General features: G+C 42.0%; 2 protein-coding genes across 8 annotated transcripts in view; one reads left to right on the forward strand and one right to left on the reverse strand.

Annotated features, from left to right (window-relative positions):
* nbr1a (NBR1 autophagy cargo receptor a) overlaps positions 1–22,391 on the reverse strand; it is a 78,915-nt gene extending 56,524 nt beyond the window's left edge. For all 4 annotated transcript variants that reach the window (XM_060848663.1, XM_060848665.1, XM_060848664.1 and 1 more), the window contains exons 1-2: positions 22,155–22,391; positions 306–368 (exon numbers count right to left, since the gene is read on the reverse strand). In XM_060848663.1, the coding sequence (XP_060704646.1) occupies positions 306–368; positions 22,155–22,256 (165 nt within the window). In that variant the 5' untranslated portion in view covers positions 22,257–22,391. The remainder of the gene's footprint in view (positions 1–305; positions 369–22,154) is intronic.
* Positions 22,392–22,639: 248 nt separating this feature from the next.
* The window catches only part of LOC132830933 (breast cancer type 1 susceptibility protein homolog), an 87,540-nt gene continuing 84,154 nt past the window's right edge, over positions 22,640–26,025 (forward strand). For 2 of the 4 annotated variants that reach the window (XM_060848891.1, XM_060848894.1), the window contains exons 1-2: positions 22,640–22,783; positions 23,564–23,715. The gene's annotated coding sequence lies outside the window, so the exon portion shown is untranslated. The remainder of the gene's footprint in view (positions 22,784–23,563; positions 23,716–26,025) is intronic. The other 2 variants (XM_060848892.1, XM_060848893.1) reach the window with 2 other exon arrangements.

Here is a 26,025-nt window from a genome sequence, read left to right on the forward strand (position 1 = left end):
CTGACCTCATTCCAATTCCAGTGTGCATTTGCAGCAAACTGAGCCAAGAGAATGTATTTGTTCATACTTATTGTCGATGAACATGATTATGAGTTGGTCATTAAAACAATATTCAAGCACAGGTTTAAGCCATTACTGGTGGACTACAGGTACTAAGGAGTTCTCAGCACAACTTTGCATAAAATACCTGTATTAGTTAGAGGTTTCACAAGTAAAAGACATTCCTACTTAGAGAATTAAAAGCCAGGGTATGAGTATTAAAACAAAAAAGCATTCCAAAATATTTGAGCACTACAAGCACTCACTTCTTCATTATCTTCATCAAAATACTTCATTTGCATATTGTTGAGATCAAAGGAAACTTGTACCTGAAAAAAATAAACAAAATACATAGTACTTTAATTTCTGACATGTTTACAGAATTTGTCAACCATAGTAACACTTTACATAACACATATAGTGTACCCAACTTCCAGCAAAACAGTTTGTGGGAGGTGATTTAGTAAACAGCATCTGCACTGCTGGAATTAGATTATGAAAGCGAATCAGTTCTAATTAGCACTGCCATTTCAAATTAAGATTGAGAATTCATCTAAAAAATAGAATGTGACAGGAGCAGAGCTTTTCAACCATACTACACTACCCTCCTGATCCATCAGGTCAACACCACACCACAGTTATTTTCCAAACTTTCAGGAGTATTCCCAGAAGTCTTACATAGAAAAACATTTTCTTTACTAACAAAAAAAAACAAAGTGCTGGAAAAACTCAGCAGGTCTGGCAGCATTTATTGAAGAAAAGCAGAATTAATGTTTCAGGTCACCGAAGACTGAAGTCACTAGAACCAAAACATTAACTCTGCTTTTTCTCCATAGATGTCACCAGGCCTGCTCAGTTTTCCCAATAATTTCTTGTTTTTGTTTCTGATTTCCAGCATCCGCATTTTTCAGTTTTAATTTTTTTAGTCCCTCCTTCAAATTCATGTTATTAAGCCCTCTTGGAATACAAATGTTCTCACTGACATTACCACCTACAGATTTGCTAATCTATACTAGTTGCTGGGAGGCAATACAGTTTGAGAGACATTAGAACATGAGCTTGAGTTAGCTCATTCAATTTTTTTTTCAGCCTGAAATGGCAAAGAATATCTCCTCAGGCAAATTGTTCTCAAAAATAACAGTATTCTTTCTAATGTGGTGATAAAAACATTTTGGTAGAACATTCAGAAATCTCTAAATGCATTGCACTGATCACAATATTCAAGTTTTGAAATTTTTAGGGCAGAGCAGAGAACGTATTCTGCCAAAATCTTTAATGTTATATTTAATTCATATGGCCAGTGAAGACTGTATATTTAGTAAAGTTATATCCACAAAGCATTTGATTTCATCCTTGAAAAGGTGCAGCACAATTTCACAAATTATGACATCCTGACATACCACTGCGGCATTTTTGTAACAGCTCAAACGATTTGACAAGCACTACTCTGGGACAACTAGCAAAAATATAAAGAAAATACAATCTGATGTCAACAAGTTATGAAAGGACAAATAAGTGGCTATTTGTAAAGACTTGGGACAATCTCCTGAAATCTATGACAACCCCATTATCTGCTCCAGCTTTAAAGTGAGGAAAATCAAATGAGTAAAGGGGAACAAATCAGAGAGAAAAATAAAAAGGGCCTGCTGGCATTAATCGGGACACTATTAATCCAGAAACTCAGCTAATATTCTGGGGACCTGGGTTCGAAACTGCAACTGATAACTGATCTACAAATAATCCATAAAAAAAAATCTCTCTGGCTCATTAACATTCTTCAGGGAAAGAAATTCACCATCCTGTTCTGATCTATATATGACTCCATACTTTCAACATTGTGGATGACTCTCAACAGGCCTCTGAAATGGTCTAGCAAGCTATTAGTTTTATCAGTCTCGACAAAGAAATGAAACCAGATGGACAATCTGGCATTGACCGAAGCACCAGAAAAGACAGGCAGAAACAAACAGAAGCGAAAGTGAGAACTGCAGATGCTGGAGATTAGAGTCAAAAGTGTGGTGCTGGATAAGCACAGCAGGTCAGGCAGCATCCGAGGAGCAGGAGGATTGACTTTTCAGGCATAAGCCCTTCATCATGAATGAGGCTGGGAGCCTCGGGGGTGGAGAGATAAATAGAAGGGGTTGGGGCTGGAGGGTAAGTTGAGAGTGCAAACTGTGGATGGAGGTTGGGGTCATGGTGATAGGTCGGAGGGGAGAGTGGAATGGATAGGTGGGAAGGAAAGTGGACAGGTCATGAGGGTGGTGCTGAGCTGGAAGGTTGGAACTGGGACAAGGTGGGGGGAGCGGAAATGAGGAAACCACACTGATGCCATGGGGTTGGAGGGTCCCAAGGTGGAAGAGGCGGCGTTCTTCCTTCAGGCGTCGGGTAGTAAGAGGTGGTTAGGATGGATGCGGCCCAGGACCTGCATGTCTTTGGCGGAGTGGGAGGAGGAGTTGAAGTGTTTGGTGCTGGTGTCCTGGGGATGTTCCCTGAAGTGCTCTGCGAGTAGGCGTCCTGCCTCCTCAATATGGAGGAGACCGCATCGGGAATGACGGATACAGTAAATGACATGTGGAAGTGCAGGTGAAACTTTGGGTTCTTGGATGGAAGTGAGGGGGGAGGTGTGGGCACAGGATTTGCAATTCCTGCGGTGGCAGGGGAAGGTGCCAGCAGGGGAGGGTGTGTTGTTGGGTCGTGGACCTTACAGGGTAGTCACGGAGTGAACAGTCTTTATGGAAAGTGGATAGGGGTGGGGGAGGGAAATATATCTCTAGTGGTGGGGTCCGTTTGTATATGGCAGAAATGGTGGAGGATGATGCGATGTATAGGGAGGTTGGTGGGTTGGAAGGCAAGGACCAGGGGGCTTCTGTCCTTTTTGCAATTGGGGGGGGGTGAGGTTCGAGGGCAGAGGTGTGGGAAGTGAATGAGATGCGCTGGAGATCATGCATCAACCACGTGGGAGGGGAAATTGCAGTCTTTAAAAGGAGGCCATTTGGTGTGCTCTGTGGTGGAACTGGTCTTCCTGGGAGCAGATGTGGCGGAGACAGAGGAATTGGGAATAAGGGATAGCATTTTTGCAGGAGGAGGTGTGATCCAGGTAGCTATGGGAGTTGGTGGGTTGATAAAAAAAAACACATTGCGGCTATAAGAAACTACGTTTTGATAATCTTTCCTTTGCAACTAGTTGTTTCCCACAATTACAGTAATGCTGGTCAAGAATAAATTCCAGGTAAAGTGGTGAGAATTAATGGAATTTACACAAAGGTTTAGCACATCATACATCAATTTAGTCAATTCCCTTGTTTGGGTATAAAGTTCAAGACAATTACCAGTCAAATGCATCAAAACATCCAAAAGTTCTCCAAAGCTCCATAAATATACAAGTCGGCCTGTAAAACCTGAAATGAGCATGCATCTTACATCTTCAGAAGGGCTGTTGTCTTGGTGACAAGGTTTATGAAACCAGTGTACAGTACACAGTTTGGGATTTACAAAGTCCACTGAAACATAAGGTATGTTGACCCTGGTTTCCTACTTGGCTGGGAACCACTAAGAATATGACAACTGCGTCATCCAATTCTATATGACCTGTAAGCATTTTAAATTCCAAACCGAGAACAAACTCTAAGAATATATGGATTTAGAAGATATATACACATACTTCTGTGGTCTTCAAATGCTATTGTAACGAGGTCAGCCAGGTGGACCTCAGATTCTGGGTTTTTGATTGGGGCTCTTAATTTGGTCTAATCAGGAAACCCTGACTGATAGAACCTCTGAAACTCCTGTTTATACCTATTCACTCCGAGAGCTGGCTCTGAAAAAGCTGGAATAGTGTCAAGGATCTCCACATGTAAATAAAGGGTGACTTAGTGAAAGAATAGCAGTCTCTGCGGAGTTATTTCAGTAGTGACGAGAAACGTGCTCAAGAAATTTGCTTGCAACAGTTGTTTTTTTGAGTTAAGGTAAGCATTTCTTGCAGTCCAAACTTTGAAGACAGGCTTCCAGAATTAGCCCACAGCTTCACTAGATACCAAACTGTCACAGTTCCCATTTGATTACAGGGCAAGATGCTCAGGAGAGTTGGTAATTGGGAGAAGACTCCACACCAGGTTGAATCTGATCCTCCAAATCCAGGGGAGTGAGGTGGGTGAAACTGCAATGCCAGACACAAGACTCCATTAAGCAAATTTACTCCAGGACATGACACGTGGTGTCGGAACCTCAGCAATAGCCTTGCATGGGTAAGAGGCGTGGCCAACGAGAGGTCAGGTTCAGTTACATATAAAGTTCGGATAGGTGCGACAATCCTGAACAAGCATGTAGATCATATGAAACTTTGAAACGGTGTGAAAGCAAACCATGCCCAACTCCTTGACTGCATTTCCAACAGGGGTCTATGGAAGCCTGTGGGTTCTCCCTCATTGTCAAATGTTGAAGATACCTTTGAATCGGACATGGACACTGCGGATGTCACTACTTCAACACCGTAGCCACTTGAAGAGGAGAATGAATTTTTTCCGAGACGCTCTGGGCTCTCTAATGCATTACACACTGCCGTATCAGAGGCAGAGTGGAAAGAACTTGACCCAGTGCTAAAATGCCCCAGGAGGAGCAACAAAAAAAAAGAACAGGCCTAAGTTCTCAGTTTCAAAAGGGAAGGAATGTAGTGATTATAAGAAAGTCAGCCAGGTAGACCTCATAGAATAGGAGTTCCCTGATTGCAGCTGTTAACTGGTCCAATCAAGTAATCCTGGCTGACAGATAACAGGAGTGTATAAAGTTGTTTGACGTTTGGGATTTGTCCGCTCCGGTGGATTTGGATTTGTCCGCTCCATTAGGACTTGAAAAAAAAAGGAGTGTATGTCTCTGGAGAAGAAGCACACCGTGTCCACCAATACCCAGGAGTTGTTTAGGGTGAGGTGGGTGCCCCAGGGAGTGGAGTGCATTATTTCCCCCTCCAATTCTATTTTGATTTAATCCCTGCCCTCCCCTTCAATGTTTGATCACGCAGCATTACCCTTTGATGTGAAGAGTACTGTTTGCCATGGCCACTTGGGTGTTTCTTTTCTTCTTGGTGGTGGTGGAAATTGAATAAAGATTCGTGCACAAAAAAAACAGGAGTGTCAGACATCCTGTTCGCTCTGAGAGTTGGCTCTGAGGAAGTTGGATCAATGTCAAAGGCTCTCCACATGTAAATGAAGGGTGGCTTGGTGACGGGATACTGGCCTTGTTCTAGTTATTTCAGCTATCATTGAAGTCTTTTGAATGAATATAAAACAAAATTCCAACTGTTTTGCTTTTACTGTAGAAGGAATCCTGAGTTGGAGGAAGTCATAGTTTCATCAGGGAACCAAAAATGTAAAAGACACTGAATCTCAGTGTCTGGACTGGAGATAAAGGTGGAGCAGACAGGTGGGAAGGAAGGAAGACAGGTAGGACAGGTCAGAAGGTACTTGGAAATCTATGGAATGAAAATTGGGTAAGCTGTACGCTCTGTTAGAGTATTGTTCAGGGTGTAGGTTTGCTCGCTGAGCTGGAAGGTTTATTTTCAGATATTTTGCCACCATACTAGGTAACATCTTCAGTGAGCCTCCAGATAAAAGCACTGCTGGTGTTTCCTGCTTTCTGTTTGGGTTTCTTTGGGCTGGTGATGTTATTTCTGGTTTATTTCTCGAGGGGTGGTAAATGGTCCAAGTCAGTGTGTTTGTTGACAGAGTTCCAGTTGGAATGCTATGCTTCTAGGAATCCTCGTGCGTGTTTCTGTTTGGCTTGTCCTACGATATATGTAAGTATACTGGTGAGAAAGGGTCATGTCGCCTTGCGGCCTGTGGATGTTCATGTATCCTGGTGGCTAGATTTCTGCTTGTTTGGATAACACATCCATCCCAGGACAAGCCAAACAGAGACCTGCACGAGAATTCCTGGAAGCATGGCATTCCAACCGGAACTCTATCTACAAATACATTGACTTGGATTCCATTTACTACCCCCTGATAAAAAGAACAGGAAATGACATCACCATAGGAAATGGCATCACCATAGGAAATGGCATCACCATAGGAAATGGCATCACCAACCCAAGGAAACCCAAACATATAAAATAGAAAAGCGGGAAACACCAGCAGTGCTTCGTCCGGAGGTTCACTGAAGATACTACCCAGTATGGTGACAAAACGTCTGAAAATGAACCTTCCAGCTCAGCGAGCAAACCTACATCCAGAATCTCAAACTGAGATACAAACCTTCTCACAACTTTATAGAGTATTGTTCAGTCAATGAAGATGAAAATGAATTTCCCTATGCTGTTAGACATCAGTAGTGACACTAATGGTTAGAGTTGGGCACAAGGGTCAAATAAGGAAATGGTAAATTTAAGACTGATACCTGTAAGTATTTAAAATAAGGTAATCAGCAATCACAATCTGCAAAAGTATCTCAAAAAATTATCTATATCTCCATACAAAAGTCACAAGGACCTTCAATTCAAAAGGTATGAACATGATTCTCACCATTAATTGTGTTGGGCACATTGAGCAGCAGCACACAGAAGTATAAATCAGTGTGTGAATTTAGAGTTGCTTTCAGGTTGCACAGTCAAAATTCAATTTCTAAATTGCATATTATTTTGAGAGGTGTGATTGACCCATGGGTGTAGTCTGGTGAACAAGTGAGCTGTGATTGGTCATTGGTACTTTTCACGTGTTTCAAAGCATCCATACCCAGATCCAAGGTATAGTACCTGGTATGTGTCAACTCACTTTATTTACATGATTCCCCAGAACATTCCAGCCATATTATACCTTATGCTACACTCACAACAGAATCAGTTCAGGAAATATATTTAGTCCTGTTGCCTGCATCGTTCGCTCCTGAAAGAAAGGCTGTGTCGGGATTTGCATCTCGGCTTCACTGATGTGCTTCATTGAAAATCAGAATTAGTTGCACAGGTTTTTCAATTAAATTTCCACAAATTTGATGTTTTTACATTTCAGCACAACTAACAGGCAGACTCACAATGAAATAATTACTATTTTCAAGCCAATTTGATTGCAGTTTCCCCTCAAGCTGGGCTGACAGTTAACCATGACTATAGAAACTAAATTTACTCCAACAGTACACTTAAAGCTGAATCAACTCATCACCATAACATATATTTAAAAGAAAATTCTAGGTCCAAAATAAGAAGTATGAAAGTCGATTTAAATCTTCTCAGCTTTCATTTCTTTCAAACTAAATTGCACAGAGTTTTTCTTTTCTCTTGGAGCTAGTATATAAGCATATACTGAGGATAGGCGAACTGATGGAGGACAGAATTGAGGTGGTGGTGGGAGGGCATTATCGGGATGGCAACCTATTCCTAGTAGTGCAACAGGGATCAATGGTGGGGCCACAAGTATTTACAAGCTACATCGGTGTTTGGATATGGAAAGTGAATGTACTATTGCCAAGTTTATGGATGGGCGGGAAAGTAAATAAGAGAATGACACAGACTACAAGCAGGCAAAAACTTGGCAGATGGTATATAATCTGAGAAAATCTGAGGCCATGCACTTTGGCAGGAAGAATAGAAAACCTGCGTATTACTTGAATGGGGGGAAAAAAAGCACAAAGCTATAGTACAAAGATTTCAGAGTCCATATATCATAAAAAGCCAACACAGAAACTCAGCAGGTATTACAGAAGGCAAATGCATGCTAGCCTTAATTTCAAAAGGAACAGAGTATATTAATAATCGTGAGGTCTTGCTAAAACTACATGATGCACTAGTCAGACAGCACTTGGAGTCCAAACAATTTTGGTCCCCTTATCCAAGAAAAGATATTCAAGCACTGGAGGCAGTCCACAGAAGGTTCAATCGGTTGACCCCAGATATGAAGGGACTGTCTTTTGAGGAGAGGTTGAATTGAGAATGATTGTATACCTTTTAAATAAGGTTGCCTAAGATTTCTAGAGAACTTGACAGGATAGATGTTGAAAGTGGCTGGGACCAAAAGGATATAATCTCAGCATAAGAGGTTGCCAACACAATACAGAAAAGAGGAGGAACTTGTCTCAAAAGGAATTCGATGTAGAGACTGGGTTGTTAAAGTATATTGTGGGGTGAGATAGACAGATTTTAAATCAGTAAAGGAATTGAGGATTATGGGGGAAATGGCAGCAAAGTGAGATTGATCAGCCACCATCAACAGCCATGGACAACTCGAGAAAAGGGACAGCATAAAGTTAAAAGAAAGGCCTGACAAAAATGCACAAAATAGCAAATTTAAAAAATTCTGTTTAATGGGAATTATACAAAGACCAGTATAGAGCCACAAAACAAGAACTACTTAAAGGGATCAGGAATGGAAACTTGCCAGAGACATGAAAATCAGTAAATAGTAGTTTTATGTTATGAAAGGAAAAGGGAAAGTGGGTGGTCAGGAGTAATGTTGGCCCATGGAAGTTGAAAGTGAGGATATCGTCAACGATGATGGGAAATGGCAGATATGTTGAATAATTCCTTTGCTTCGGTTTTAACAATAAAAAGAGGAGGATAATATCAACAGCAGAGAAGGGTAAATCAACACAGGACTGAAAGGTGTTGTACTTAAAATGCGCAAACTATACAAAATCAGGCAAATTAGTTTGTAGCGCATATTAAAATTGGTGGACATGATATTGTCAAAAATCACAAAGACATGGCGGCAAGGGGATCAGGGCTGGGAACTAAACATCCAACGATACTCATCTTATTGAAAGGACAGGTAGGTGTACAGAAGTGATATTGAATCGGAGACATGGAATCTTGCATGTAGAGTCAAGGAACCACAGAACCATGATGAGCGTCATATACAAGCCTCCAACCAGTAGTCAGGATGCAGGGAAGAAAATAAATCAAGAGATAGAAAAGTGGTGCAAGAAAATAACCATTATACAACTCATTGGGGATTTTAATATGTAGGTGGACTGGGAAATTCAAGTTGGCAGTGGATCCCAAGAAAAGGAATTCATGGAATGCCCACAAGATGTTTTTTTGGGAGCATCTTGTGGTAGACCTCACCTTGGTTACAGGCAATTCTGGATCAACTGATGAGGCAGAAATGATTGGAGAGTTGAAAGTAAAGCAACTTCTAGGAACCAGCGTCCACAATATGACAGAATTCATCCTGCATTTAAAAGGTGTATAGTAACATCCCAGAGTAGATTGATTACAAAATGACGAAAAGAAAAAGAGAAAGAAAAAGCATGTAATATGGGGAAGATTAGTGAGAACTTAGAGGAATGCAAAACCTTAAAAACCAGTAGAGGATAACTACAAAAAAGGAATAAGGGAGGAAAAGGATGAAATATAAGGGTACTCCTAACTAGCAATATAAAAGAATTTCAAGAGTTCCTTTAGCAATCTGAAAAGGTAAGAGAGGCAAGAGTAGAAATTGCATTGCACCAAAACAAAGCTGGGTAAGTATCAATGAAGAACAAAGAAATGGCAGAGAAACAGAATAGGTCCTTTGCATCAGTCTTCATTGTGGAAGACACTAGCAGCTAACCAGAACTTCAAGAGTCAGGGAGCAGAGGTGAGTGTATTGGTCATCACTAAGGATGAAGTCTATAAAATTATGAGATGTGTAGTTAGGGTTGGCAGTCAGAATCTTTTTCCCAGAGTTGAAGTGTCTAATACCAGGGGGCATGCATTTAAGGTGCGAGGAGGAAAGTTCAAAAGGAGGAGATATGAGGGACAAGTTTTTTTTAAGATAGAGTGTGGTAGGAGTCCAGAATGTAATGCCAAAGGGTGACAGGGTGGAGGCAAATACGATGGGGTGTTTAAGGGCTTTTAGACAAGCAAGGAATGGAGGGATATAGACCAATGGCTCACAGAAAGGATTAGTTTACTTTAGTATCACGTTTGGCATAACATCATGAGCTAAGGGCCCATTCCTGACCTGTATTGTTCTAGGTTCTACAGCAGGATGGTCTGGTGTTGGCAGAGATCCAAAGGAGGTTTTAAACAAAGATCATGGGTATGAAGGGCTTGTCACATGAGGAGTGGTTAAGGACCATTAATATCCTTCAGGAAAGGAAATCTATCATCCTCACCTGGCCTGGCCTACATGTGACTCCACACCTACAGGAATACGATGACTCTCAACTGCAGTCTGAAATGGCCAAACAAGCCAGTTAGTACATTGATCACTACAAAGTCTCAACTAGGAGTCAAAACTGGATGGACCACCTGGCACCACCCTATGCACCAGAAACGACAGTGGTAGAAACAGCCCTTTCAACCCTTCAAAGTCTTCAGAGTCATGCAACACAGAAACAGACCCCTCAAACCAATCAATCAATCTACGCCAAGCATAATTCCAAACTAAACTAGTTCCATCTGTCTGTGCCGAACCCATATCCTTCAAAACATTTCTTATTCACATACTTATCCAAATGTCTTTTAAACATTGTAACTGGACCTGCATCCACTACTTCCTCTGAATGTTCATTCCAAACATACATACACATCATATTGTCCCTCATGTCTTTTTTTTAAATCTTTCTCCTCTCAACTTAACATGCTCCCAAGTCTTGAATTCCCCAACCCCCGGGAAAAGATACCTGCCATTCACATCAACTATACCCCTCATGATTTTGTAAACCTCTAAAAGGTCACCCCTCAATCTTCTTCCCTCCATTAAAAAAAGACAGTCAATCCAGCCTCTCCTTATAACTCAAATCCTCCATTGCCAGGAACATCCTGGTAAATCTTTTCAGAAGCCTCTACAGCTTAATGATATCCTTCTTATAATAAGGAGACCAGAAATGGACACAGTATCCCATAGCAGACCTCACCAACACTTTGTACAATCGCAACATAATGACCCAATTCCTACAATGAAAAGTCTAACCAATGAAGACAAGCACACTAAATAGCTATTCATATGTGAAGCAAACTTCAAGGAATTATGCAACTGAACCCCTAGGTCTCTCTATTCTACACCACAAACCAAGGACCTACTTTTAGTTATCCAAGTCCTGTCCTTTTTTAACCATTTTTACCAATTCACCATCCATCACCTTACTAACATCTGGGGGCTTATGCCAAAATTTGGAGAGCTTTCTCAGACTAGTCAAGCACTAACCTAACAGTCATACTCATGGAATCATACCTTACAGACAGTGTCCCACTATCTCTGGATAAGTCCTGTCTCATGTGCAGGACAGGCCCAGCAGAGGTGGTGGCACTGTGGTATACAGTCAAAATGGTGGTGGCCTGGGAGTCCTCAACATGGAGTCAGGACCCCATTAAGTCTTGTGGCTTCAGATTAAACACAGGCAAGGAAACCTCCTGTTGATTACCACATACTGTTCTCCCTTGGCTGTTTAATCAGTACTCTGCCATGTTAAACAATACTTGGAGGACATGCTGAGGGTTAGGGTTAAGATGCAGAATGTACTTTGAGTGGGGAGTTTCAACATCTAACACCAAGAGTGGCTCGGCAGCAACACCACTGATTAAGCTGGTCAGGTTCTAAAATACACTACTGTTAGACTGCAGCAGACAAAAGGGAGCCAACAAGAGGGGAAAACATGCTCATCCTTAATCAATCTGTTGGCTGCACATGCATCTGTCCGAAACAGTATCGGTAAGAATGACCACTGTACAGTCCTTCTGGAGACGAAGCTCTGCCTTCACATTTTCCTTCATTATGTTGTGTGGCACTATTAACATGCTAAATTGCACAGAATTCCAACAGATCTAGCAACTCAAGACTGTGTACCCACGAAGCACTGAGAGCCATCAACAGTGGCAGAATTGTCCTCCAGCTTGACCTGCAACCTCACAGTATGTCATATCCCTGGTGAATCACTACTAAAAAGTCACGGGATTAATCCTGACTCAATGGAGAATGGAGGAGGGCATGCCAGGAGCAGCATCAAGCAGACAGAGAAATGAGGTGTCAACCTGGTGAAGTGACCAAACAGGCCAAATTGCATGCAAACAGCATAAGCAGCAAGAAACAGACAGAGCCAAGTGAGCCCACAACAAGTTCTACAGTCCTACTATATTCAGTTGTGAATGGTGAGGGACAATTAAACAATTCACTGAAGGAGGCAGCTCCCCATTGTCAATGATGGAAGAGCCTCACACAACAGTGCAAAAGATAAGGCTGAAGCACTCACAGCAATCTTCAGCCAGAAGTGTTGAGTGGATGATCCATCCCAGCCTTGTCCAGTCATCCCAAACACTACAGGTGCCAGTCATTAACCATTTCGATTCACTCCATGTGATACTGTTATGGGCGAGGCCAGACACTCTCAAAACATTTCTAGAAGGTAGCCCAGACCTCGTTGTTTTGAACAGATGTAAAGTGGATATTCCAGGAATGATGCAGCTGGTCAAAACCCCAGTTTTAAACAAAACAGAATTTATTTACAGAGTACCAAATACAAAAGAGAACAGAATACAGAATAACAACCTAGCCCAAAAACACTGCAGATTATCCCAACTTCATGATGCTGTTCCAAGTTCCCTTGGAATTAACATTCCTTGGAAAAACACAGGGTCTTCCAGGAGAGAGAGATGACAGAGAGATTCAGCATGAATCCATGTAGCTGTTTCTTTTGGATTCCCAGCTAACAACTGACCAGCAGCTCTGAACAGCCAGAATGCTCAAAAACCAAACCAAACCAGAGAAAATCTGGGCTGAGAGAATTGGCCTTTTAGTTTACAAGTGTTTTTTTTAAACTTAAAAACATTTTACCTGAGTCAGTATTAGTGAGCCAAAATCAAATTGGCCCTAAAATCCATCCAAACCAGATACATCTGAATCTATGCAGTTATAACCCCTCTGGGAAAAAATAAGACAACATAACCTTGTTAAAGGAGCAGCATTGTCACAGCATCAAGAAATAGTTAGAGGCACTGAGTACTACAAAGACTATGGGCCCTGACAACATTCCAACAACAGTACTGAAGACTTGTGCATCAGGACTTGCTGTTCCTCTAGCCAAATTCTTCCAGTAGTTACAACACTGGCATTTACCTGACAATGTTGAATCTTGTCCACTATGCCCTTACACAAGCCAGGACAAATCCAACCTAGCTATCACCCAATCAGTCTATTCTTGATCATCAGTAAAGTGATGGAGTGCAATCAAGCAGCTCAACAATAACCTACTCAATGCCCATTTTGGGTTCTACCAGAGCCACGCAGCTTCTGACATCATTACAGCTGTGGTTCAAACATGAAACAAAGGGCTGAATTCCAGACATGAGAGTAAGAATGAGAGACAGAGCGACAGTCCCTGATAGAAGGCCACATTTAACCAAGTATAGCATCAAGGAGCTCTTGAAAAGCTGGAAACAATGGGCATCAGTGGGCAAACTCTCTACTGGTTGGAGTCATACATAGCAGACAAGAAAACGGTTGAGGCTGTTAGAGGTCAGTCATCTCCGCTCTAGGGCATCACTGCAAGAATTCCTCAGGGTAGTACCCTCGGCCCAACCATCCTCAGCTGCTTCATCAATGACTTTCTCTCCATCACACATAGTCAGGTGGGAATGTTCACTGATGACTGCACAATGTTCAGCGCCAGTCGCAACAGCTCAGGTAGTGAAGTAATCCATATTCAAATACATGAAGATCTGGACAATATCGAGGCTCAGGCTGACAAGTGGCAAGTAATGTTCATATCATACAATTGCCTAGTGATGACCATCTCCAATAAGAGACAATCTAGCCACCATATTTTGACACGCAGTAGTGTTACCATCACCAAATCCCCCACTATCAACTTCCTGGATGTTACCATTGACCAGAAACTCAACAAACTTGCCACATAAACACAGAAGCAACAACAGCAGATTAGAGGTTAGTAATACTGTACTGAGTAACTCACTTCCTGACTGCCAAATGCCTTGTCCACCATCTACAAGACAAGTCAGCAGTGTAATGGAATACTCCCGACTTGGCTCGATGGGTGCAGCTCCAACAGCACTCAAGAAGCTTGACATCATCCTGGACAAAGTAGCCTACTTGATTGGCTGCACATCCACAAACATCCATTCCTTCCACCATTGACATGCTGAACAGCACTATGTACTATCTACAAAATGCACAGCAGACATTCACCAAACGTCCTTAGATAGCATCTTCCAAACCCATAACCACTTGCATTTAGAAGGACAAGGGCAGCAAGTACTTGGGAACACTATCATCTGCAAGTTCCCCATCAAGCCACTTATCATCCTGACTTGGAAACATACTGCTGTTCCTTCACAGTTGCAGAGTCAAAATCCTGGAATTCCCTCCATAAAGGAATTGTGGGTCAACCTACAGCTGGTGGATTGCAGTGGCTTAAGAAGGCAACTCACTACCATCTTTTCAAGAACAACTAGGGATGGGCAATAAAAGCTGGCCTGCCAGAGATGCCCATATCCTAGAAATGAATAAATACAACTCTAGGTCTATACTCAAAGGAGTTTAGAAGGATGAGGTGAGATCGCATTAAAACTTACACAATCCTGAGAGGCCTGGACAGAGTGGATATGAAGATGATGTTCCCACTAGCAGGAGAGACAAAGACAGTCACAGATTGATGGGGCAACTCTTTAGATGGTGGTAGATACTTGGAACTCTCTCTTCCACCAATGCAGTGAATGCTGGATCACTTGCTAACTTAAAATCTGAGATCGATAAATTTTTGCTAAGCAAAGATGTTGAGGGATATGGGTGAAACGCAGGTATATGTAGTTAAGCCACAGATCAACCACTGAATGGTGGAACAGGTTTGAGGAGCAGAATGGCTGGTTGCTGTTCCTATCTCGTTCAATGCTTGGGTAGGCCTGATGGGCTACATGGTCTATCTGCTCTCACGTCTTATCGACTTTTATTTGTTCCTTGTGGAAGTTGGTGCTGCTTCTGGAATAAAATAGCCAGTCAATAGTTTTTTCAAATCTAAACCATCATATGTCACAGAGCATTCAGATTATATCTTAAGAATGCTTAATCATGCACAATATTAGAGAATAAAATAAGAATTTTGACCAAGTGAAAACTGCAGAATCCAAAGCAGGAAGGAAATAACTGGGAAAAAAAAGAACTCAAATCTAAACATGCTGAATTAACACCATTCACAGCATAAAAGAGTTGAGGAGGTTATTCCAAGAAGTGAACAAGTTTTAAGAATTTTTGAGTTTTAAAAATCAGTTTGATTCAGTGATGATATTCAAGGACATACAAATTCCTTTGTAGATGTATACCTTATAATCTCTTTCCATTTAAGAAATACTCTGCATATCTGGATAACCTCAGAATTTTCCACGTGGCATTCCATCTTACATGAACTTGCTCACTTATCAAGTCTGCCCCAAATTCTCTTGAAATGAGTTTGCATTTTCCTTACAACACACATTCCTACCTAGCTTTCTGTCATCTGCAAACTTGAAAATACTACATTTATTTCCATATCCAAAACACTGCTTCATTTTGTTAAACACTACAGCACCGATTTCTTCCCTTGAATTTACGTTTCAGGGAGATTTGTGGCTCTTCTCAGGTGAGGATAGATACAACATAATAATTAAACTTCTCTGCCATTTGTCTACTTCCCATTCATGACTCTCTCTGCAGCTGACACACATTTATGGAACATAGAACAGTACAGCACAGAACAGGCCCTTCAGCCCATGATGTTGCACCGACCACCGACCCTCATGTATGCACCCTCAAATTTCTGTGACCATATGCATGTCCAGTAGTCTCTTAAATATCCCCAATGACCTTGCTTCCACAACTGCTGCTGGCAATGCATTCCATGCTCTCACAACTCTGTGAGAAAAACCCACCTCTGACATCCCCTCTATATTTTCCTCCAACCAGCTTAAAACTATGACCCCTCGTGTTAGCCATTTCTGCTCTGGGAAATAGTCTCTGGCTATCGACTCTATCTATGCCTCTCATTATCTTGTATACCTCAATCAGGTCCACTCTCCTCCTCCTTTTCTCCAATGAAAAAAGTCCGAAGTCAGTCAACCTCTCTTCATAAGATAAGCCCTCCGGTCCAGGCAGCATCCTGGTAAACCTCCTCTGAATCCTCTCCAAAGCATCCACACCTTTCCTATAATAGGGCGACCAGAACTGGATGCAGTATTCCAAGTGCAGTCTAACCAAAGTTTTATAGAGCTGCCACAAGGTCTCACGGCTCTTAAACTCAATCCCCCTGTAAATGAAAGCCAAAATACCATATGCTTTCTGAACAACCCTGTCCACTTGGGTGGCCATTTTAAAAGATCTATGTACCTGCACACCAAGATCCCTCTGTTCCTCCACACTGCCAAGAATCCTATCCTTAATCCTGAAATCAGCTTTCAAATTTGACCTTCCAAAATGCATCACCTCGCATTTATCCAGGTTGAACTCCATCTGCTACCTCTCAGCCCATCTCTGCATCCTGTCAATGTCCCGCTGCAGCCTACAACAGTCCTCTATACTGTCAACGACACCTTCAACCTTTGCGTCGTCTGCAAACTTGCTGACCCATCCTTCAATCCCCTCATCCAAGTCATGAATAAAAATTACAAACAGTACAGGCCCAAGGACAGAGCCCTGTGGAACACCACTCACCACAGACTTCCAGGCAGAATATATTCCTTCTGCTACCACTCGCTGTCTTCTGTTGGCCAGCTAATTTTGTATCCAGACAGCTAAGTTCCCCTGTATCCCATTATCAAATGCCTTGCTGAAGTCGATGTACACCACATCCACAGCTCAACCTTTTCGAGTCACATCCTCAAAGAACTCGATAAGGTTTGTGAGGCATGACCTGCCCCTCACAAAGCCGTGTTGACTGCATTTAATCAAGCCATGCTCTTCCAGATGGTCATAAATCCTATCTCTCAGAATCCTTTCTAACACCTTGCAGATGACAGACGTGAGACTTACTGGTCTGTAATTGCCGGGGATTTCCCCATTTCCTTTCTTGAAGAGAGGAATTAAATTTGCCTCTCTCCAGTCCTCAGGTACGACTCCAGTGGAGAGCAAGGATGCAAAGATCTTCACAAGTGGCGAAGCAATTGCATTTTTCGTTTCCCAAAGCAGCAGAGGACAAATCTGGTCTGGGCCTGGCGACTTGTCAATCCTACTGTTTGACAAAATTTTCAGCACATCAGCTTCCTCCATCTCTAACCATTCCAGCATGCACACCTGCTCTTCAAAGGTTTCATTCACTACAAAGTTTGTTTCTTTCGTAAAGACAGAAGCAAAAAAACTCATTTAGGGCTTCCCCTACATCCTCAGACTCCACACACAAATTCCCAATGCTATCCCTGATTGGCCCTACTCTTTCTTTGATCATTCTCTTATTCCTCACATAAGTGTAAAAAGCCTTTGTGTTCTCCCTAATCCGTTCTGCCAAGCCTATCTCGTGCTCTTTTCTGGCTCTCCTCAGACCATTTTTGAGCTCCTTCCTCACCTGCCTGTAATCCTCTAGAGCTGAGCTTGACACTAGCTTCCTCCACCTTGTGTAAGCTACCTTTTTCCTTTCGACGAGAAGCTCCACCGCTCTCGTCATCCAAGGTTCCTTTATCTTACCACTTCTTGCCTGACATATTTATTCATCACTTGCAACAACTGTTCCTTAAACAGTCTCTACATGTCTATACTGCCTTTACCATGGAACAATTGCTCCCAATTCATGCTTCCTAAGTCATGTCTAATCGCATCATAGTTTCCTCTTCCCCAATTAAATATCCTCCCATTTTGCCTAATCCTCTCCTTCTCCATAGCTATGTAGAATGTGAGGCAGTTGTCACTATCACCAAAATGCTCGCCCACCACAAGATCTGATACCTGCCCTGGCTCGTTTCCGAGCACCAAGTCTAGAATGGCCTCGCCCCTCGTCGGCCTGTCAGCGTTAATCATTTCCTAGAAATGTAGAAAATTGGATGACTAGATCTTTTGGCTCTTGAGGCTGCTCTACTATTCAGTATGATCATAGCAGGTCATCCAATGTTTTGGCCTGAACCACTTTCTGTAGCAAAGAATTCCAGAGGGTCATCAGTCTCTAGGTGTACAAAACTTCCTAGCATCTCATTCCTAAATGACCTACTTCATATCTCAAGACTGTGACCTTTGGTCTTCAGGAATATCCTTCCTGTGTAGACCCTGTTGAGTCCTGTTAGAAACCCTAAAAAAATTCTATGGAGGTGCTTCCTTCATTCTTCTATAGTCTGATCAATCCACAGTTTTCATATGTCAGTCCTGCCAGCCCAGTAATTAGTTGGTAAACCATCACTGCACTCCCTGCAGAGCCAGAACATCCTTCCTTGAAAAAGGAGGCCAACAGTACAAACAATTGTCAAGGCGTGATCTCACCAAGACCCTGTACAATTGCAACAAGATATGCTTACCCTGTACTCAAATACTCTAGTTGTCAATGCCAAATTGTAATTTGCCTTCTTCTCCACTTGTTGCACCTATATGCTTGCTTTCAGCAAAGGTGTATTTCTACTTCTTCTTCCAATCTATCCCCATTCAGATCATAATTCCTGTTTTTGTTACCAGAGTGGATAAGTTCATACTTATCAACATTGTGTTTCATGTGCATGCATACTCAAAAAAACGTACCCAATCACACTGGAGCATCACTGCATCCTGCTCGCAGCTCACCCATCCACCTAGCTTTGGGCTGTCTGCTAACTTGGAGTTATTAATTTAGTTCCCTCATCTAAACCACTAGTGTACATTACGAGTAAGTGGGGTCCAATCACGGAGAGCCTTGAAGTACCACACTTGGAACAAGAACAATTTATTGCTACTCTGTTTCCTGTCTACCAACCAATTGTCTGTCCATATCAATACACTGATACAGACATGTGCTTTAGTTTTATATGCTAATTTCTTGTGGGACATTATCAAGAGTTTCCTGAAAGTCGAAGCATACCTCCTGCTTCCCCTTCGTCTACTCTACTAGTAAAAAAAATTCTAGAAGATTTTTCAAGCATGATTTTTCTTTTGTAAATCCATGCTCACTCTGTCAAATACTATCACTATTTTTCAATTGTTCTGCCGTTAAATGTTTTATAATGGGCTCCAGCATTTTCCTGATAACCAATATCATGCTATGATTCAATTTTCTCTCTACCTCCTCTTTCCAAAAAAAAAGGTGGGATTACATTAACAACCCTCCAATCGATAAAAAATTGTTCCAGTCTTTCAAAACGTTTTGGATGACCACTAATGCATCCACTATTTCTAGGAGTACTTCCTCAAGTACTCTTGGATGTAGATTTTCAGGCCCTATGGATTCATTGGCCTTAATCCCATCAATTTCCCTTACACCATTTCCCTACTAATTCTGATTTCCTTCAGTTCCTCCTTGTCACTAGATCCTGTCTTCCCCAACACTTCCGGGACATTATCTGTCCTTCATGATAGCAAAAACAATTTATACATTTAATTCCCTCTCCATTACAACTTTCCCGGTTTCTGATTGTTAGGATGTATATTGTTTTTTGCAACTAATCATTTTCTCTTCACATAACTACTGAAGCTTTTGAAATTAGTGTTAATGTTCCTGCAAGCTTGATCTCATACTTGATTTCCACCAATCTCTTAATCCATTTATACTCCTTTACTGAAATATGAACAACACCCTGCTGGGTCCTCAGGTCTGCCGCTGTTTTTGGACAAGTTATGTGCCCCTTCCCTGGATCAAATACTATCCTTAGTTTCACTTGTTAGCCATGCTTGGGCCATCTTTCCTGTTTTAATTTTATGCCAGATAGGAATAAACAGTTATTGCAGTCCCTCTGAGAATTCTTCAAACATTTGCCATTGCCTATCTACTATCATCATTCCTTTAAGTCCCCCAATTTATCACATTTCCTTTCACATAACTGAAGAAACTTTTCAAGTCCATTTTTATGCTTCTTGTCTCGATTAGATTCTTATTCTATTACTGACATGAATGTTACCTTGAACAAGCTTTCTTCACTGTTTAAGTTACCATTGGTAGGATAAACATCTCACCCATCTGATTTTGGCATCGATTGCCCAAACAAATCACAATGACGTTTGGTGTCAATAAAGTTTTATCAGTTTAGGTTAATCGAGCCACGTCAAGCTACATTTCTAGGGCTTTGTTCAGGAGCTTTTGCTTACAACTTGATGATAACGAGGGGCAAAATATTTTAAATGCTTTAAAATAATTTGGAATGAATCGCTTTCTAAAGTACAAGTGCAAGTCAACTGGATCATTGAGTGAATGCTTACATATAAAAGATTAACAAGACAGCCTTGTAGAAAAAGTTAGAATCCATTACCACTGCAAGTTATGATAGCAAAAGTACATTGTCAAGGAATTTGGGACACCATCGTATGCTGAGTGACTTAGTCAAACAGTTTCAGCCTAAATCTGCAAGTCAGAATCTTTTAAAACTGCAAGCATGATCTGATATCCTGATCAATTTCAATTAGATTTAACACTACTACCTTAAAAAAACTGCATGTTTGCTAACCAGCAAAAACATGATCAGCGCATACTGAAGTAAATATCATGAGTCAGGGCGCATCACATTATAAATAAATTCAGGATCTGAAATGGTTCCCACTGAGATCGGTAATAATGTCATATCATGATTTGTCTCATGGAAAAAGCTAAACAGAGTTGATGTTCACATAAACCCAAGTAAACAACAAAGGTGGCAGCAACATTCTACAAAGTAAATATTTATATTTGTAACCAATGTACTAGCAAAACCACATATAACCAAACTGTTTATTTTAACCAGGAAACCTCGATGAAAGAGCAGAATCACGAATGCAAGGAGTCATTACTGAACATTTTAACCAATATGTGATGCAACGTTATAAATTGAGCACATCATCCCACGTCTGACACAGACCAGAGAGAGCCAGATTTGGTCAGAGAAACAAAACATAGTTCAAATCTGATGTTGAAAGTATATTACAAAAAACTACTGAGAATCAAAATTCACTCAAACTTGTATGAAGTATCACAGAAGGGCAATATTTGAGAATGTTTGGGAAATGCTATAGAATAACAATAGCTTGAATACCAACACAGAAACAGCTATATCACAAACAAACAGGATTATGAGTGTGATAAAACTGCACCTTGTCCTTATTGTTGAGAGATGGGAAAATTTGGGGTACATATTCTTGCCCCAGTTGGCGAGCAGTCCAAATGGGATTCGGGAGTGAAGGGATTAAACACAGGGTGTGACAGATAGGCAACATGGGGGAGTGCAGAGTAACCACGGTATCTGCAAGGTGGTAAATTCAGGATTGTAGGGAGGGCAAATGCAGGGTCTGAAAATGGGAATGAGGATTGGGAAGTGTGATTCAAAGTCTGAGGGGGAAGTGAGACCACATGCAGGGCTTGGGAGTGGTGTAGAAGTGCAGGGCTGGGGTGGGCATAGATGTAGGATGGGAAGAGAGAAGTTGATTTTGGGGTGTGGGATGGCAAGCGGTGTGAAGAGTTGATGGAGGGTGGGGAGGGGTGAAGAGCTGATGGGGAGAGATGAAGAGTTAATATGGGGAGAGATGAAGAATTGATGGGGAGGGGTGAAGAGCTGCTGCAGGGAGAGAGGTGAAGAGTTGACGGGGGAGAGAGGTGAAGAATCGTTGGGGGAGGGGTGAAGAATTGTTGGGGGAGGGGTGAAGGATTGATGGGGGAGGTTTGAAGAGTTGATGGGGGAGTGAAGAATTATTGGGGGAGGGGTGAAGGATTGATGGGGGAGGGGTGAAGGATTGATGAGGGAGGTTTGAAGAGTTGATGGGGGGAGTGAAGAATTATTGGGGGAGGGGTGAAGGATTGATGGGGGAGGGGTGAAGGATTGATGAGGGAGGTTTGAAGAGTTGATGGGGGAGTGAAGAATTATTGGGGGAGGGGTGAAGGATTGATGGGGGAGGGGTGAAGGATTGATGGGGGAGGGGTGAAGGATTGATGAGGGAGGTTTGAAGAGTTGATGGGGGGAGTGAAGAATTATTGGGGGAGGGGTGAAGGATTGATGGGGGAGGTTTGAAGAGTTGATGGGGGGAGTGAAGAAGCGTTGATACGGGGAGGAGTGCAGAGTTATTACGGGGCGGGGTTCGCCCCCTTCCCTACTCAGCACTAACCATAGCTTCCAGATCCGCCCACGTCGTCTTCTGAGAGTCACACACCAGGAAAGTTTGTGTGTCGCCGCCAAAGGTCACGTTGAGTTTGATTTGCTCCCCCATATCTCCCCGGTGGTTGAGAAGCTGGCAGCAACCTAATAACAGTAATAGTTATAGTCGTGGTGGTGACAGTGATGGTGATCGCTCTCACCCCCCTCGACACCAGCGGCTTCTGTTTACATCAGAGCCCCGACGTTACCCAGCATTCACCGCGGCCAAGAGTAAACACGGTCACCCATTGGCCACGATCCAGTCACCTGGCAGGACGTGACGTCAGGCCTAACGCAATAAGGTAGAGATTGCATTGCAATCGTCAAAGTCAATCAGAAACCCGGATAAAGCGTCGGATGTTGGACCGTCAGACGTCGAATCGTTTAAAAACAAACAATTTGGCAGATGCCATCGCGTTTGACGAGTTGCCTTGCGTCATTTTTTTGCCACAAACGGCACGTTCATGCGCGCGACGTCATCGCGTTGTGTCGTGTGACGTGAGGGTTAGCGCGGGAAACCCAAAATATGGCGGTGCTTCTCTGCTGAGGGTACGACCTAACACCGTCCCTTTACTCCGCTCCAACTTCTCATTACGCCTGGTATTTTATGTTTTTCTGATTATGAGATGTGCGATTTGCCGCATTTCCAGGAGCGGGCCCCAGGAGGGTATTGTGTTCTGTGTGAGGATTGAAGGGAGGGGGAGTGTTCGAAAAACAACGCGAGTTGCATTTCTATAGCGCCTTTCACTACTGCTGTTCCTCCCGAAACGTTTAGAACCCACAGAGTGCTCGCTTTGCAATATAATTACAGTTATAATGCAGGAAATACAGGAGCATTTCAGTTCAGCAAGCTCCCAACATTAAATAATTACCTGATCATCTTTTTAAAAAATCTGTTGTGATATTAATTGAGTACGGTAGTTGGAATAATTTCCTTGTTTTGCTTTGGAGTAGTCTTTAATAGCTTTTGGATCTGACTTGAGGAGTGAGACTTCTGACAGCGTGACGTTGGGATGTCAGCCTTAACTATTTGGGCTGCTGTTTTTTGTGGTTGGGATTGAAATATCAGCTGCTGATTCGAAACAAAAGTAACGATAGTTTAGCAACTGAATCTGTGTCGTTTGTTACTGTTAATTGTTAATTGTGATGGGCAGAAGACAGTGAGAATGATTCTGGTTCTTCTTCCTGGTTTTCAAGTCCAAGCAAGTGAAATGAAGAAGTTGTATAGCCATGGGTGCTATCCTAGAGAAGGCTGCAGTGTTCTCCAGAACAGACTCCAGAAACCCCCTTCAACCTTTAGTCAAAGATATGCTTAAATTATGTACAGTTTGCACAATGGATTAACACAAACTTAAATGTCTGTCATTGATTTTGCCACAGGACTGAGAAAATCGAGAAATATGATGTGAGGTGTATGAATCTGATTGCAAATCTGTGGAAATAAGAGCAAAACACAAATATTGTGGATGTTGGAAATCTCACATTAGCAGGTCAGACAGTGTTTGAAAAGGGAGAAACCATTAAAATTTCAGGTCAGTGAACTTTTTGTTCATATCACAAGCTGCAATAATGTAACAAACTTTTTAAAATAAACTCAAGTAATAATAATCATTCAGATTTCATTCCCATTCAGACTGAAGTAGATCCATCTTCTTGCCTTACCCTAGAGAAACGACATCAATGGCAAGATGTCACAGGCAAAACAAAGATACTCAGGATGACTGTTCAGCTGGCAATGAGCTGGGAAGGAGAAAAATAAGCACCCACAGTTCTATCAGGAAGGGAGTTCTACGATTTTCACAGTAATGGTGAAGGAATCACAAGTCAGGATGGTGTGTGATGGGCACTTGCAGGTAGTGGTATTTCATAATGTGCTTATTCCAATGAGCATAACTGTTCTTAGTTTCAGTGTAGGTGCTTGGGTCATAAATGGTCGTGGCTGTGCTAAATAGTTCATGCATGTCACAGTTTCTAGCAAGTTACTGGATTTCCTGCATCATAAAATAATGGACATGGATAGATTGAATAGTCAAGGACTTTTCCCTAGGGTAGGGGAAAAATGAGGAGGCATAGATTTAAGGTGAGAAGGAAAGATTTTTCACACGGCATGATGCCGGTCTGGAATGAACTGCTGGGAGAGGTGGTGGAGGCTGGTACAATTATATCATTTTAAATGCATCTGAATGCATATAGGAATAGGAAGGATTTAGAGGGGCATGGGCCAAATGCTGTTAAAAGTGACAAGATTAATTGAGGATATTTGGTTAGCGTAGGCAAGTTGGACTGAAGCATCTTTCCATGCTGTACGTCTCCACAACTCTATTTGTACCTCCCTACTTTCTTTCCTTCAGGTTTTTGGAGATGCTTCAAGTTCAAGAACGCCTCCCTGGATTTGACTTTCTCATCAAACTGGTTTTGATATATTGTGGTAGAGAAAACTAGAGGCTCTTCACGAGTTGTTTAAGATGGATTTAAGGGCAGACAAAGAACTATGTGCATTTTGTGGTTCCTGTTCATTGCGTGTAATCAGGTTGGCTATGAGGTACTAACTGAATTTCCTGCAGCAACAATTATTTTTGGGTGAGACAGAAGGCAATACCAAACTGTATTAGCAAATGATCGGTCCAGCAGTCGCAGACCCTGGCATGCTATGGATAACATGTACCTCTTGAGATCCATCATGAGAACAATGGCATTTGCTCAACTTTGTGTCTCAAACAAGGATGCTGCCATGAGGTCTTGAATTTGTCTTTTTGACAAAAGAAATTCTCATTATAACCATGGTGTGTTCTGGGCAATTTCCCCAGGAGGACAACTCCATTAATGATTGCCTTCCTTACCAATCACCATCTGTTGAAGAGGTTTGTGTGTGGTAATGTTACCTGTGTAATTTCTTTATTTCAGTATCTCTTACGTCAGTTTGAATTTAAACCAATGGCACAAGGAGTTTTGGTCTCTGAAGAAGTTTAGTGATGAATTTTAAGGTGTTTCTTTAGCTATGAAAGAGTTCTTGCAGTTTAATAGGAGTTTATCACTGAGAGGTTTGTTGCTAATGAGTAAAGTAAACAGTCTTGTGTATTAAGCATTTAGTTTAGAATGTCTGTGTTTGTTTGGTTTTTCTCTTTTTGTTTGATTGGGGAAATATCAGATGTAGCCTTTCAGAAGGTGCGTTTACCATCTCGTCTTTATTTAAACTGATCACATCCTGCCAGCAAATGTCAAAACACCAGAGCTTCTGGGCTATGACAACGATATGACATTTAGATCTGTTACTACTGGCCATGATAGATTGTTCTGATGTTCTAGGCCCCAGAACTCCATTTTGATGAATGGAAGATGTTTGAATTCTCTTAATGTGGGGTGGCTGTTGTACACTGACCATGTGACCAGATGAAAAATTTGGCTGGGATGCCAGACCTGATTGGAGATGAGGCTCTGCTGCATGCAGTGACTCACGTGTGTGCACACAGAGCAGGTCACAGCTGAGAATCAGGGTCTGCATCAATCATCCCTATGAGATCAGCAAAGGCTCATAGGTCGCACAAAAGCAAGTTGCATACTTCACAAACAACCAGTGAAATCCTCTTCTGAAACTGCCTCCACTTTTAATTCTGTGTCGTCCCATCTGTCCATGCCCTGCCTCAGTCAAAGCAAAGCACTCTGTGACAGTGTAGTTTTACCTCATCCATCTTTTTTCCAGGCCCTGGAGGGAGAGAGAACAATCGCCCATGTGCTCAGGGACATGAGTTCACGGTCTTCTCTGGAATAGCATTCTCTTGTCATTTTACAGGGAGGAGCATCCAGATAAGGCAACGTATATTGATTGGGTAACCATTGCGATC

This window comes from Hemiscyllium ocellatum, chromosome 32, assembly GCF_020745735.1.
Source record: "Hemiscyllium ocellatum isolate sHemOce1 chromosome 32, sHemOce1.pat.X.cur, whole genome shotgun sequence".
Taxonomy (NCBI): domain Eukaryota; kingdom Metazoa; phylum Chordata; class Chondrichthyes; order Orectolobiformes; family Hemiscylliidae; genus Hemiscyllium; species Hemiscyllium ocellatum.